This window comes from Trachinotus anak, unplaced genomic scaffold (assembly GCF_046630095.1).
Source record: "Trachinotus anak isolate AG129_WGS33_773 ecotype Australia unplaced genomic scaffold, CSIRO_AGI_Tana_v1 ptg000019l, whole genome shotgun sequence".
NCBI lineage: Eukaryota > Metazoa > Chordata > Actinopteri > Carangiformes > Carangidae > Trachinotus > Trachinotus anak.
Genome location: NW_027273870.1, coordinates 1708863 through 1724454, shown reverse-complemented (window position 1 = coordinate 1724454; position 15592 = coordinate 1708863). Strand labels below are relative to the sequence as shown.

At 44.8% G+C, this 15592-nt stretch overlaps 3 protein-coding genes across 7 annotated transcripts in view; 1 reads left to right on the top strand and 2 right to left on the bottom strand.

Moving 5' to 3' along the window:
* Window positions 1–7011, bottom strand: part of ube2o (ubiquitin-conjugating enzyme E2O) — a 34836-nt gene extending 27825 nt beyond the window's left edge. The window contains exon 1 of one of the 2 annotated variants that reach the window (XM_071504629.1): window positions 6259–7011. In XM_071504629.1, the coding sequence (XP_071360730.1) occupies window positions 6259–6666 (408 nt within the window). In that variant the 5' untranslated portion in view covers window positions 6667–7011. The remainder of the gene's footprint in view (window positions 1–6258) is intronic. The other variant, XM_071504628.1, reaches the window with a different exon arrangement.
* Window positions 7012–7948: 937 nt separating this feature from the next.
* Window positions 7949–11648, top strand: aanat1 (arylalkylamine N-acetyltransferase 1). 2 transcript variants are annotated; one of them, XM_071504651.1, is made up of 3 exons: window positions 7949–8661; window positions 9025–9179; window positions 10598–11648. In XM_071504651.1, exons 1-3 carry the CDS (start codon window positions 8502–8504, stop codon window positions 10901–10903), a joined length of 621 nt encoding a protein of 206 aa, XP_071360752.1. In that variant the 5' UTR covers window positions 7949–8501; the 3' UTR covers window positions 10904–11648. The 2 variants fall into 2 exon arrangements, with proteins under 2 accessions (XP_071360752.1, XP_071360753.1); XM_071504652.1 differs by having other exon boundaries at window positions 7958–8634.
* A 456-nt stretch (window positions 11649–12104) lies between these two features.
* The window catches only part of LOC139636505 (inactive rhomboid protein 2-like), a 30422-nt gene continuing 26934 nt past the window's right edge, over window positions 12105–15592 (bottom strand). For all 3 annotated transcript variants that reach the window (XM_071504636.1, XM_071504637.1, XM_071504635.1), the window contains one exon: window positions 12105–14564. In XM_071504636.1, coding sequence (XP_071360737.1) covers window positions 14133–14564 — 432 coding nt within the window. In that variant the 3' untranslated portion in view covers window positions 12105–14132. The remainder of the gene's footprint in view (window positions 14565–15592) is intronic.

Genomic DNA, 15592 nt, shown 5'->3' with positions numbered 1-15592 from the left:
GTGGGGAACTGCTGCAGCCACTGCACACTGCAAACCACACACAAATTCATTTAATAAGCCAACCAGGGTGAAAATACATGACAGCAGCTGCGGAGGGTAGATCAGCTTATTCCTGAAAGTGAAATTCTCCGGGTCAAACTCCAGGCCTCCAGAATCAGTCATTCTACAAAAACTAATTTTGGCCTCGTGTCTTAAAAGCAGTTCAGCAGTGAGATGATCTCTTTCCAAGTGCTTAGTAATGTTGCAGCTAAAATGCTTTTGCAGAGCCAAGAGCTGGAAAGGATTGAAAACCATTTCTGTGCTCATAATGTGAAGATGCTGGGCAGCAGAGGATGCTGAGAGAAACCTGTGAGGTGAATGAAATTCATTGTTTGTGTCCTGCAGGTCAGTGAGGGTGTGACCAGACATCTGCAGTTGGATGGATGAGTGTCGGGGGCAGGACCAGGCTGATAGATGGGAGTCACCCTGCTGTCAGAGCACCCAGCACCTGCAGTGCTCGCTCGCTCTCTCTCTCTCTCTCTCTCTTATTTAATTTACGGTTTCCCATATATTATCAATGAGGGGCTTTAAAGTGACCTTTACAAACAAGTCGCAGTGCAGACGCAATACATGCAGAACTGTTTGACTTCACACACACATTTTCATCTAGTATAAATAAAAGTGCCAAAGAGATTGATGGGTAATGTATGACATCATGCCTTTCCATGCTAAGGTTACAGGACAAGAGGGTGGGGGAGTCATAACAATGCATATAAACCTCCTGCTGCTCCTCTCTGCTCTGAGCTGCACAGAAATCTTCCCTCACTATGAGTTCTTTTAAAACCTGAGGTGGTGTCTCTAAAACCAAAATAGAAGTTCCATCACCACAATAAAAGGCAACGATAAAAAACAGTGAATCCCCAGGAGGAGTCTCCTGCTCAGCTCATAAAGCATCAATGAGCTTTATTTAAACAAATACTTGTGCAACTAACAAAAATCAACTGTCCGTGAACTGGAGTGTGAACAGAAAGAGGAGAACGGACCATAAAGAGAAGTGAGTGACTTCCTCTCCACAGTCTCTGTCTTTAACTCGTGTGTCTGGTGATTTTGTCAGACGACGTCACAGTTATAAAAATCAGGATTTTTAGGAAAAGGCTTGGAAGTTAATGAGCTGACGACAGAAACAGAAAAACTTGCATATGAGAAAAACTTTACAGGAAAAGCAGCTGTATTATTAAAACACTGGATCTGTGATGAGGAGGAGGAGGAGGAGCAAACAGATGAAGGGCTGAAACCAGCTGACAGGAGGCAGAATGCAAATACCTGGTCTTGTTTTTGTTTTTTTCCAAACTGATAATGGGGTCAAGAATCTGCAGGCGGCCAAGTGGAATTTATTAAACACAAATCAAATCAGATGATGTGATGGTGTCAGTACTCAGGACTGAGCGCTGTGTAACAGGGCAGGGCAGCAACACCATGATTTCATCCTACGACAGCACAACAACAAGAGGCTGGGAATTTGAAACGGATTAGAGAGCAGAAGGTGGGACCCAACCATTTCAGGCCTACACATTACCATAACAACCATCTGGAGCCAAACTGTCTGCCCGTCTCATCACCTCCTTTGCAGTCAGATTGTTGTTTCGTGCTATTTTACTTTCTCTGATTGGTTCTGACATCCAGGTCACATTTCTCATTGGTAGTCAGAACTTGTTTTCACCATCTTTACAGCTGTTTGCTCCTCTTCCTCACTACTTCTTCCTCTTCAGCCTGTCTCTCTCTCTGCAGGACAGCCAGTCCTGCTGCACCCTCCCTGTCATCATTATGACCACACCAGCCTGCTCCTCCTCCTCCTCCTCCTCCTCCTCCTCCTCCTCCTCCTCCACCTGCTCCACCCCAACCGTCACAGAGCTGCTCCCAGGGCGTCACAGCTCACCTCCACCCCTCTGCCCCGACATCCACCTTAACAGCTCAGCAGGCAAAAATTGATGCATCATCATACTGTGCATACGAGGCCTCGGCAGCATGTTGCCGAGACCCCCCCCCCAGTATGACTGATAAAGCCGGAGAACTCAGGCACCCACTGCACCGCTGCTCCCTTGGTGCGTCCCAGTGCTGGCTACCTGCTGCAGAGCACTTCTGTGCCTGGAAATTTCAAGGTTGTGCTGCAGCAACAGGGCACTCTGTGTTTAGTGATGCTGACTGGAGACCGAGGCGGGCAGACGGTGACGCAACACATATTGTTCAAGTCACAGTTCTGGTTTTTATTGCACACAGGGGTGCAAAAAAATGTGTTTTTTTAAACTGCAAAAGTTTTAGAATTATATTGTTTGGAAAAATCACCACCTAACCAAAAAAATTTAAAAAAAAAATCATAAATGAAGATAAAAATGAACTTCAAACTGCAGGTTGGGAAAGAGAAATCCAGCAGAAGTATTGCAGTGCACTTCTACTCATCTAATGTTGAGTCTGCTCTTAACTTTTAGCCGTTTCTCCACATGATCCCTGGAGGGAACCAGGTGTACCAACCTGACTGAAATCACACTGTCAAATAAAATACACTGCAGGGTCAGTGTGGAAGCAAGAACAGCATTAGCCCCTCCAGTAATCTGCACTTACTGTCAGTAGTTAAGGTCAGTGAGGAAAATAATCATCTCGTTCCACAATCAATGACGACGCAGAGGCAAGCGTCCTTCTCTTCGTCCTTCCAGGATCACGTATCTATTACTACTGTAAAAACACACAGACGGTTCAGATGCACTGAGCACCTGGCCTCCTGTACTTCTGCAACACAATAGTTTCACTTATGGTGACAGTTATGCAAAAAAACACCAGAGCACTCTCCTCGTCAGGCCCTGTAGGCAGCCATGTTCCTGACTGACTCACTACCCAACCACCAGTTCAGCTGACAGCAGCTGATGTGTCCGTGTTCATACCTGCGCTGAGACGCAGATCTAAGCCCCATCTCTCCCTCTCATCAACATCTGAAGGGTGAAAAAATGCGCCGCCTCACAGTGAAGCAGTGAGCTGCAGATATCGAGGCTGCTGGTGTAACTTCTGAGAGTCGGTGACAAAGATTTACTGGTTCCCTCAGAAACAGCTGGAGCCACTAGATTAGGTTCAATCAAAAGTGGTTAACTTGTGCAAATCTGATTGTGGAAGCAGTTCTGGAGTTAATTCCCTACAAACAGCGACTGCACTGACAGTACAGTACTTTGCTCTCAAACTGACATTGTGTGTTGTGCGCTTGTGTGTGTTATTGTTTGACATCTGTGTCTGTATGTTCATGAAGGGGAAATAAAGAAGCTAAAATACGTTGAACTTTCACAGATGGTAGAGAGAGTGATGAAGACCAGATCCTCTATCACAGTATTTTAAACTTTACACTGTCTGAACGACGGACGCTGGAATATTCTTTTTAGAAATCAATTAAGAAATAATTTATGGATTAAAAAACTGATGCACAAAAAAAAAAATCATATACAATACACTATTACCATAAAGCGGTCCCGTCCATTCATTTAAAAGACCACCTACAATGGTCTAACACTCAAAGATATTAAATATTAAAGCCATATATGTATATATATATATATATATATCTCTCTAAATATCATCCAACCAAACACAAATGCACCAGTTATTCATTTGGCACCAACAAGACTGAACTTGCATCTGTTCACATCTGTTCACATCTTTCCACTGACGTTGTAATAACAGTGGGGGACATGAATAAATGTGTCATAGTACATATAACTTAATATCACAATATCTCTACTGTGCACTTTTTGATCAGCATCTTATTTTCTGTAACCTTTGTTGGTTTTTTTTTTTTGGAAACTCAAAAATAACCAATAATTATTCTCTCATTTTGCCAAGGCTTCATTTCAGTTGTTTAAACAGGAAGTTGCTTCTACATTTTTCCTTTAGTGAAGAGTGTCATGGGGTTTTACGTTACAATAAATATCATAAACATCATATCATTAACCCGGGCTTCCTTACACAGACATCTCCAGAGGGGGTGTGTCCTGTGTTGTCATCGCGGTGAACTGATATAAAAGTTTTTGTGGAGTCTGAAAGATGCAGATAAACTTGACCATCAGCGACATTTGTTCACACTCGTCCAGAAATACTGCGAGTGGACTGTGGCAGCGATCAGGGCAGCATTACGCTTCATCTTTAAACCTGCTTCTCTAATTCTGTTTCTATTGAAACAGGTTCACATTAACGGGTTGTTATGAAATACAGGTTAAACAAGGTTAAACATGTATGTTCATGAATCCTCCCGGTGCCACCTCCTTCTTTAAGCAGGAAGTCAAAGCTAAAAGGAGAAATTTTAAACCTTGAACGGCTCAATTTTCATGCAATATGATGATGCAAAAAAAAAAAAAATTAAAATGAATGCATTAGACTAATCATCTTGAATCATTTATAATTTGCACAAAATGACTGCTGCTTCTGTGAAAATGCTAAAGACGGGTTTTATTAAGCCCAAGAGAAACCCTGACAAGTGAGGCAGATTTTAAGCATCAGTTTTCTCTGCACTTATCGCTCCTGAGAAGAAAACATTTTAGCTGCGATGCCGCCTGCATAACAAACACAACTCTAATTTTTGTGGAAATATCATCTTGAAGATGTGCAACTTTGCACACTGCAGGAAGTACCGATGAATTATTGATCAGAATCTTCACCACGCTCTCAGGATACACACAACTGAGACGAGGCCCGCGGAGACGGGACATGTGGTGCAGGCAGATAAGCAAACGACAAATCACATTGTCGTACACACACAGACACAACCACAACACAACTGCATGAACAATACCGCAGAGTGGACTCCATACACATGCACGCCAGCACACACTAGATCCTTTAGGGACACAAACTAGTAATGACACAGCATTAACGGCACACGTGGTGCGTCAACACTGGTGTCATTGTTTAAGAGCCTTTGTTGCGACAAAGGTCGAGTGATGCTCTGGCCAGAACTTTACTCATTGAGTCAAGAGGACAAAGAAAAAAAACCGGCTCCTTCTGGACCCATCCTGCATCTCTGAACTCCCCAGGCCTCCTCTAAACTCCGCGACCCCTCTCCACAAAGCCCAGGAGAAATCCAGTAGAAGTGCCAGAGAGTTTGCCCGTCAGCAGGTTTCACATTCCTCCGGAGGTTACAGTCACATTTATCATCCGGCTGCAGAATCAGTGTTTCACTCACAAACAACAACGTGCAGACGACTGTGTCTCCGGCGTGTGACCCTGGAGCCTTTTCCCAGAGATGACCCTGAAACCTTGACACTGTTTCTGTGCTACACATATGCACACACTCCTAATTATTACCCCAACAGTTCCTCAAAGCTGCCAAACCTGCCCTGGCACAACGACGGGATGTGACCAAAATGAAGTGAAGTTTCTGCGTCGACTTAACTTTGGTGATATTTGTTTTATGATAATTAGATTAGAATATGTTTGAGTTTTGCACAGAACAGGGTTAGATTGTTAGATTTTAGCATTAATCAATAATGACAATAATCATCTCCAGAATATGGAACAAAGACATTATGAAAGAACATGATATGGATTATGGCTTCAGCTCATTTCAACTGTTTCATCAGACCAAACAAACCCAAATATATTCTATTCATAATGAGACACGACAGAGAAAAGCAGCAACTTCTCATCTTCTCAGCTAAACTGAAGCAGTTAGTGTTTGTCATTTACACCTGAAAAATATCTGCCACTTGACTCGAGGCTGATTCCAGCTGTGACACATGTGCAGACATGAAATCCTGACCAGCTCACACCGGGTCAGAGGAGTGATGTTGTGGAAATAAACTGAAGTTATTCTGCTAAATAAAGTCGTTGACAACGCTTGGTTTCGGGCCAAGTCACACCCAGCCGGGGGGCGAGCTGATCAGACAGGCACCTGCCACCGCCTGTGGTTGCACCTGCGGCCGGACAGAGAGCCGCTCCCCCCCGGGCAGCCAGGCGCGGAGACCCGGCTCAGAGCGGCTGCTGGCCGGGGGCAGGCGGGGGGAGCGGGTCTGATTAGCCCCGCGGCACCAGCTGAGTGACATGAGGCTACGAGCTAAACTGCTAGTTAGCATGTGCGCTTGGATGCTAGCCAGTTAGCTGGTGCGGTTTAAAGCAGGCGGATTACATGAACCTGAGCCCCGGGTGAAGTCCGCTCATCCCCGCAAACACCCGGAGCAGGCAGCGGGAGCAGCGCAGCCCCCGCCGGGCTCAGGGTCAGCGCTGCCCCCGTTAGCTGCGGTGCGGTACCTTTGTCTCCCTGATGTCCTGCTTGCCTCCCTCAGGGTACCACTGGACGCGGACAAACCCCCGCCCGAGAGGCCGACTGGGGGTGTCCACAGCGCTCTCCGTGTCCGAGCCACACGGGGCTCGTCCTCCTCCTCCTCCGCCGCCGCCGCCGCCGCGTCTCCCTCCGCCATCGTCGAGGTCCGAGTCCGAGTTAAAGTCCTCCTCGCCGTGGATCATCCGTACGAGGCCAAACCGGACTGAGCCGCGATACCGCCCGGAGACCAGGTCGTGAGAGAAAAGCAGCCGCTGGGAGCCGTCCGCCGCGGGAGAGAGCGCCACGGACGGAGGCTCCGAGCCCGGGCTGGCCGCGGGGGAGAGGCCCGGGCTCGGGGACGCCGCCGCCGCATCCGATGCTACGGGCTCCGCCATCGCTGCTGCTGTCGGGGAGTGATGCTCGGGGATGACGGTGGAGAGAAAACCTGCGAGCCGCGGAGCTCACGTGTTTACGTCGCCGCGGAGAGCCGCAGCACCGGCGGCGGCGCCGTGCGTCACGACGTCACTGACGTCACTGACCGGCGCAGGGAGCGCGTCATCACGCAGTCCCCGCTGTCACCACCGAGGGGCGGTGTGAGCCGCAGCCTGTGCAGGTGACGTTCACACAGGTGAACACAGAAGGTTTTTACCGGCCTCAGTTTCTTTTACACAGTTTAGTCCAGAAATAGCTTCTTAAAGAAAAGTGTGTTTGTTTATTAAATATAAATGGTCCATTTAGCTAAATATGAATATATACAGGCTGCACAGCATTTGAACGATGTGACCATATGTCTCACTGCTGAAAGATAGAATAAGAAAAGTAAAAATAAGAATAATAATAATCATACATTTTAAATAAAGATTATATTTATTATAAATAAAAAGATAAAGAAAACACTGTGAAATGTTGACTGAAATTTACCTTGAGGAAAGTTAAATAGGAAATTTGCTTCCCATGAGATATTCCTATAGAATAGAGTATATTTTATATCTCGTTATCCGTGTGGAGATATGAAGGGAAGACATGTCTCTGTCTTTGAGATAAATATTCTAGTGTTCTTCAGGAGAAACCTGTAATTTGCTCTTTAACATGAAGACGCCTTCAAAATAAAGGCTCATCTGTTCAGGGCAAGAGTGGCTGAGCCCAGGCAGACCCCAACCCTAACATCGGAAGATATTTTCAATACATCTGTAAAATCAGCTGCAGGTTTTGGAGGAATAAAGTGTTTAAACTCTAGGGAGACCTGAAACTACATTAATTAATAATAACTAAATTACATTGTCTTTGACTGGTATCACATTTTCTGAGACTGTGCATATGTTTGTGAAAAGGTTCCAGTAACACTGTGTATATATATATATATACATTTATTTATATTTATTACACTTATATATATATATATATATATATAAGTGTGCACAAGGAAAAGCTTTGCCCACTTTAAGCTCTGGAGATGGAGATTACCTCCGGCCCTGTGACCAGGAGCGACAATGAGTTCACTTGCTCCTGGTGTCAGTTTGTGTTTCTGGACCAGTCGCTCGCCTCCTCAATGCAAATCACATGAAAGATCCAGTGAATGCTGCAGTTTGTAGTGAATATAAAAACTGGGTGATACACTGGGGGGGGGGGGGGGGGCACATGTTGGTTATAGAAGTCAACAACTGAAATTCTCAGTGTGGCTCATTTAAAGACTGAAGAGGTGACAAACAAGCTCCTGTAATCCTCTTACAGATCTGGAAAATAAAGCGTGGGACTGGTGGAGTGGACTCAGAGGAAAGTTTCCCTCAGGACTCACATGAAGAGCCCTCCAGGTGGCCCAGATAAACACCCGGGGGCTCAGTGTGTCACTGAGGGAGCCAATCAGAACGGCTCAGGTGTTCGTCCAGGTGAGTGAGTGAGACCCGGACTCGCTCGTGGAAAGAACCCGGTGACATGTCGTGAACTCAGGATCAGTAAAATCTAAATCTGCTGCGGGTGTGATGACGGGGATCATTCTCCACCCCCCGTGCCCCCCTGACCCCTGACCCCGACTCAATATGTTGATTGTTGTTCAGCCTACTCACGGGGAGCGCAGGGGTTGGTCATCCAGCCTCAGGATTATACCCCCCCCCCCCCCCCACCCCCGGCGCACCGAGGGTATAAAGCCTCCGGGCTCCAGCCTCCGGGCTCCAGCAGAGACCCAGCAGTGAGGGAGTCACGTCTCGGCGCCAGCTCCTCCAGAGAACCAGACATGTCCGTGCTGAGCCCGGTGCCGTTCATGCGCTCCCCGGGGCCCCGGGGCCGCCGCCACACGCTGCCCGCCAGCGAGTTCCGCTCCCTGAGCCCGGAGGACGCGGTCAGCGTGTTCGAGATCGAGAGGGAGGGTGAGCAGAGCCTTGTCCTCAGCCTGGGTGGGTTATACCTCACCTGCCAGGACAGGTGGCCCCTGCACAGGAACCCTTTCTTTCTTTTACTGGGAAAAAAGTGGGAAATCAGTAATTTATTCAGCTCATGGGTAAAAAGTCAGAGGGGAAACTAAAGTTCTTTATTTCCCAGTTACTGTTTCTTTACATTTCCTGAAGGTGTTTTAATTTGGAGATTTTACTCTTTCTCATTTACAGAGGTGCTAAGTTCAGGGGCCTTTAACTGGCTGTGAACCAGTAAAACCATCACACCTCCATGTGTTTGACTCAGTCTGTGTGGGGAACATCCTGCTCAGGTTCTGGTTGTGATCTCACTGACTCTCCTCCTCCTCCTCCTCCTCCTCCTCACAGCCTTCATCTCTGTGTCCGGTGAGTGTCCTCTCCACCTGGACGAGGTGCGTCACTTCCTCACCCTGTGTCCCGAGCTGTCTCTTGGCTGGTTTGAGGAGGGACGTCTGGTGGCTTTCATCATCGGCTCACTGTGGGACCAGGAGAGGCTTACCACGGTAAGACCGAGCGGAGGACACCTGGACAGCGATTTACCTCAGGCTGGCTGGCAAGAAACAAAAGCAAGGTTCAAAAGAGATTAACAGAAGAGATCCAAGTGCATATTTAGGGTAGAATGTGTTTTTTAAATTGAGCTGGTGATGATAAATGTCACACAGATCCCAAGTCTTATTGGAAACACACAGATGGATGAGAGTAAACTTGCCTGAACAGTGGCTCTGAAAAGTTTGGTGCAAGGTCAAAAAAGGCTTCTTGAAAATGAAATCCTGCCCCTGTACGAATCTGTGGAGCGTTTTTTGAGCTGCAACAAAACTGAAATGGTTCTGAGGATTCAGATAAGCTCCAGTTTTAAGGCAAACTGTACAATCACATGTTGCACAGGCTCAAGTGTTAATAATATGTCAGATTGAAATTTCACAGCTTTTTTGCAGTTGACATCAGGTTTTTTGCTCCTGCTGTGATTCAGTTTGCTCAAATGTGATTCTGGTGTCGAGTACAAACACTCGACTTCCAACAAGAGGTGATGAATCAGAGCTTCAAGCGAACCTGCTCAACTTTTGCTGAGCAGCACCTGTTAAAATGTTGTGAGACAGTAGATCAGGAAGTCGACAAACTGACTCAGTGATGTTTGCTGCACAGGAATATTTATCAAAAGTTTGATGAGATCAGGTCCCGTTAGCCAGTGATCAGACCAGGCTCAGCAGGAAAAGTCTGAACTGAGTAAAGGTGGTCATGGATTCAACCTTTATCCTGTAACATGGGGAAGAAGATGTTATTTCTACTTTTATAAGTTAAATAATGTCTCTTTAAGACTGAAATACTGTTCCAATGTATTTTTACTTTGAGTACTTCTCTTCTACGCTGCGACATCTCCACGGTAGTTACTCTGCAGATTAATGCTTTCTAAAAAAAAAAAACTTGGTATCAGTTAATAAACGATGTTGTTTTAATATAGACTAATAATATATTAATGTACACAATCTAACAGTATATGAAGTAGTTCAGATGATCTCAACCTCAACCAGGTTCAGTGTTACAGAACTTCTTAATGTGTTTATATGTTCATTCATCAGTGAGGGTAATTCATAATTGTAGTATAAAATACTTTGACATGCTGCAGAATGAGTACTTTTACTTTTGATACTTCTGTACTTTTATTTCAGTATGAGTTTGAATGCAGGAACATGTAACGGTATATCTATCTATATATCTATATCTACCTAGCTATAGATAGATATAGATATAGATGTAGATAGTTGTATTTATACTAAAGTAAAACCTGTCAAACTGAAATCTGGACTCAGCGTGAACTCGTGTCTGGTTTCAGGTGTACTTCTCACTGACAGTTTTCTGTACATGATAAAGCGTTTCCCTGATCTCACGGCTCCTCTCTTCTTCTTCTTCTTCTGTTTTCCAGGACGCCCTGACTCTCCATAAGCCCCACGGGACCACTGTCCACATCCACGTCCTGGCCGTCCACCGGACCTTCCGCCAGCAGGGCAAAGGCTCCATCCTGATGTGGCGCTACCTGCAGTACCTGCGGTGCCTGCCGTACGTCCGCCGCGCTGTGCTCATGTGTGAAGACTTCCTCGTGCCCTTCTACCAGAAGTCGGGTTTCAAGGTGCACGGACCCAGTGACATCACAGTGGGGCCCCTCACTTTCATCGAGATGTTCTACCCGGTCAGGGGCCACGCCTTCATGCGTCGAAACAGTGGTTGTTGAGGACAGAGGGGCTTCACGGGGATTCTCCCTGGGTATCAGCGGTGGTGGGACTCCCACCCCGACCGGCTCTGTTGTTCCTGAGCGACCAGAGCAGCGATGTTCGGACCGAGGGTCTGCAGAGAGCTGGAAACAGAGAGCTGCCTTCCAGCTGCCAACAACAGCTGTTTGGAAACGTCGTCTAATACTGAGAAAAAGCCGTGTGTGTAGAATAACCAAATGATTAGAGCAAAGCCCTGAGAGAGTATAAGCCCTGATTTCAAAGTTCAGTGTGTTTTTTGTATGAAACTATTTTCTATATTATGATAAATGCTGGACATTTATTCTCATATTCAACAGAACGCAGCTGCCTTGTTTCCGTCTTTGCCCTTTTTATACTTGTTATTTAACCAGTCTAACAAATAAAAGGAGACCAGTGAATGAATCAACTTGAAAAGTATAAGACACTGTAAGAATTTAAGTGACCCCGTCCACCTCGATCAGTACGTCATGTGTTTTAACGTCTTTTACAGAATATAACTGAGGATTGTATAAACACATAAAATCCCTCATACAATCAGTATCTTGAGTAATCCTGATATAGGTGTTTAAGATCTCTCCTTGATAGTTTCCTCTCACCTTCTCCCTTGTAGTCTGTCACCACCTTTGCCTCCCTGAGTCTTGAATCAAGACAAGAATGTTTTTTTTTTTTTTTTTTTTTTTTTATAATGTTCTGTTATTAAAATAATAAACTTTTTATTTTCTAGCATGTCTGCTTTTAGGTGATTTCTTTATAATTTAATAGCAACACAGAAGCTATTACATTAATTGTTGAGAAAACACATCTCACCACAAGAGCCGTTGGAGCAGCTGCTAAATCTTATCACATGGTCTTCATAAGCAGTTTCCATTTTTAAGGACTTCTCTCTCCCGTCTCCAGCTCACCACAAGAGCCATTTAGTAGTTGATCCAGAGCTTTCAGTCATATCGCCTGATCTTCATATTTATGTTGGTGACAAGAAGTGAGGTTTTGCAGATTCTTGTTTCATTTACACATTATATTAGATTCATAAAATATAATTAGGAGATATTTAAGTCTTTTAGGGTCAAAACTCTCACTGGTGTAGAAAAATGTAGAGAAATTGATGACAGAAAAAAAAATGTGTTCAGTTAACTCCACATGTGACTGACATGAAATTCAACCTCACATAGAGACACACATTCCTCATTATTACTAGAGTGACATTTATTTGGACATGACTGCTTTAGCACACACAGATTTTCACATATAAATTGGAAGCAAAACGGAACAGTACCTTCACCACCACCTGAAATTCTTTTTAAACTTTCCCTTTTAATTCCATTAAATAGAAAAAGGTTGAAATTATTTGGTCCCAATGCAGACACAGCAGCGTAACTGCGTATTGTCATGATTGAAAATGTGGGTTGTTTTGGTTCAAACACTCACATACTCACATGTCAAAAGGCACAAAAAGAGGTTTTCCTATGAAGAGGTGAATGTCATTGTCACACTGCATCAGTGCTTGGAGTCCTAAGGCTTGAAACAGATGACCTTAAAAAAAACTGCTTAAAATATTTATATTGTCAACAAAAACCTATTTTGATAACTTGTATTTTCAACAACACCAGGCGATCAGTGAGTCGGACCCTCAGACTAACTCACATAATCTCATTTAGTAACTCACATAATCCTCCACACAGCAGTCATGACCGTGGCTTTCCTAACAGCTGGGGTCAACACGCCACAATCCTCTACAGCCAGATAACGTCTAAAGCCAGGAACGTGAGAAATGTTTCACTTCAGGTGTCATATTGTTATACGTGTCACATTGTCAGGGACCCACGAGAACAGCAACAGCCTCCTGTGGGCCGTGGACCACAACCCAGAAACAAAAAAAACATATTGGACAAACAAAATGTCCACGTTAAGTCTGAATGTGTGTCTGAGGACAGGTGTGAGGAAAATCCTATGTCTGTGGCAACATAACAGTTAAAACTGTTTAAAACCATCTTGCATTGTTTTTGTCAGTACATCTCACAAACATTAAGGCTCAGGTCAAACATAAACGACATCTTGTGATTCTGACACGGAGTCAAAAAATACAGTACAAAAACTTGATCTAACAAAAATGCTCGTTGCGATAATTACTCTAGAATAAATATTACTTTCATGATTTTTTTTCAGGCTAAATCTACACAAGGTTTTAGGCACCACTGCGTTACCGATCCAACAGAGACATTATCAGTAGAGCTAACGTGAGAACAAAACTAAGTGATTGTGAAAAACAACATGCAAATATACGCAGCGTGTGAAGTTGCTTTGGTAAGTTTGGGTCAGAAAAGTGGTCGTCATCATTCAGTCAGCTGATCGTAAGCTGTGTGCCAAAGTACAACAGGGCACCTTTAGAAAATGGCAAAGTCTGTTTAAGGCAACTGGTGGTTTTTGTTAGAAATCTTGCCTTATCTGACCACTGATAGTTCACCTTAATTATTCCTGCTGCACAGTTAATACTTAGAATATTGACATGCCAAGTGCATATGTACAAAAGAACGGATATAAAAAACTTTTTGTTTCATGTTAAAACATAGAGAGGCAGCAGCACTGAGTGACAGCCTTTGTAGTGTTAAACGCTGTGTTACTGAAAACAACAAATCACTGGTAGGAGGCGTCTGATGTAGCTGTGTTCACTGGGGGACAAGATACCTGACAACCCACTGTGGCATCAGTCTTCCTTCATCTTAGCTGCTTGAATAGAGTTAAAGGGAAAAGTGATTGTAGACCAGAGAGGCCTGTGTCTTCTTTCATATGGCTTCTTCAGACTGATGAACTGAAGGAACCGGGCGGTCACTCTGTAGAGTTCTTCCTTTAGGTCCAACCAGCTTTCTGCAGTTTTGACATCCTGAGCATCTTTTCTGTCCTCTGATACTAAAGATCTTCAAGCCCATTAACAAATTAACAAGCTAGGTAGCGCCAGACGTGACAGAGGATTAAAAAGGTTGAGTAAAGTTTTACAGAAGTAAGCAAATCAGCAGGCTGAGGAGAGGAGACTTATCCAGGTCCATTCACGTGGACTTTGACCAGGTCCTCTGAAGAGCGAATAAAAGACATGATTGCCATGTTCTTAGAAAGCCCAGTTGACCTGCAAACAGCTGACCTGGTCATTGGCTAAAAAGTAGTGGATCAGTAGCACAGACACTGCAGCCATCTTAGACATCGTCAGGAGCCTCGTGACTAATGCACCACATCGTTAATGTCGTGGTCTATGTCATACTTTTCACAGAATTTGCTTGTGAAGGGCAGGCAGGTGAGATGCTCCAGCCAGTGCCAGTTGATGGGGTAAATATAAAACCAAACGATGAGGGAGGAGAACAGCCCGATGTACGCCACCATCGAGACGACGATGAGGATACGTTTCCGGTACATGTCGAAAGTCCCAAAGGTGACGTAGGGCAGGAAGGCGAAGGACAGCAACAAGCCGCTGAGGAAACCGAAGATGTGGGCGATGTTGTCGATCCACGGCAGCAGGCCGCACAGGAACAGGAAGAGGACGATGCCCAGCAGTTTGTAGAAGGCCTTCCATGGCTTCTCCAGCATCTGCCAACCCTGAAACAGCTCAACAAACAGGCAAGCCAGGAGACCAAACTGAGACCCTGCTGGACCCACCTGGAGGGAGGACGCAAGAGAGAAACAAGTTTTAGAGATTATCACATCATTCAATTTAAAACCCATTGAACAAAGGGAGGTCAGCTGGTTCTCATCTCCACAAGAAGCTGAAGCTGAAGACTTACATGTATGACTGAGCACTGGACACATGCTTGACACACATCTCTGATGTACCGGAGATAAAATGCAGACATCCTGCTTCCCGGTGACGCAGGGCTTTGGTGTGACCTTTGTGTTAGTTGTCAGTTGTTGTTCATTCATATTCACCTCAGATAAAAGAATTCGTATTCTGAACACTCAACGCCTTCTCCTGCTGTCTGGTAGATAATGAAGGTCTATCCATGGAGGGTATAGGTTCAAATGGATTTGAGTTTATTTATGTGTTCCTCAGGTTATCAATATTGTGTTATATTATGTTTTTGAGGCCCAGTACAAATTTCCCTGCAGTGAAGCATGATTACGTTTAGTTGTACCTGTGAGTGTAAGTGATGTTTTACAGGAGAGATTCACAAGGTTTCAAACCAGGTTGTAGCCTGGTTCCACACATCTCCACTATTCAGTGAAGTGAAGTGAAAGTGGCAAATTCAGTGTGATTACCAGGCGAGGTAGGTGGACTCATGTGTAATTAAGACACACAGAGAGATTTAACCCGATTACCAAATCTTGGCAACAGGTTCAGACGATTATTTTAGGTAACAATTATTTAAACTGACTCTTGGGGACCATCACTAAGAGACTTAATCCTGACCTGGGAAACTGTACTAACTGTTAATTAATGCATGTTGGATGAAGAAAGAAACTGTTGATAGTGAAGCAGAAGAATCGCAACGATCACAGATTTGGGGACATTTTGGGCCACGCTGTCTCAATGGCTATGCTGTTTTTTATGAAACCTGATGAAGATGATGCTCGTGCTGACAGATGAAGACTTTATTGCACACAGTCTCTTTTAAATTTAGATCTAGTTCTGGGGTGGAACTTCAGTTCGAGCCCTGGGTCAGGCAGTAAAGGTGAGCTGATTAGAGTGA

Bases quoted from the DNA above. Each gene is read 5' to 3' on its own strand.
- aanat1 (XM_071504651.1), top strand. From the start codon at position 8,502: ATGTCCGTGCTGAGCCCGGTGCCGTTCATGCGCTCCCCGGGGCCCCGG. The intron at 8,662-9,024 runs GTGGGTTATACC...TCCTCCTCACAG, and splicing joins GAGCCTTGTCCTCAGCCTGG to CCTTCATCTCTGTGTCCGGT. The intron at 9,180-10,597 runs GTAAGACCGAGC...TCTGTTTTCCAG, and splicing joins ACCAGGAGAGGCTTACCACG to GACGCCCTGACTCTCCATAA.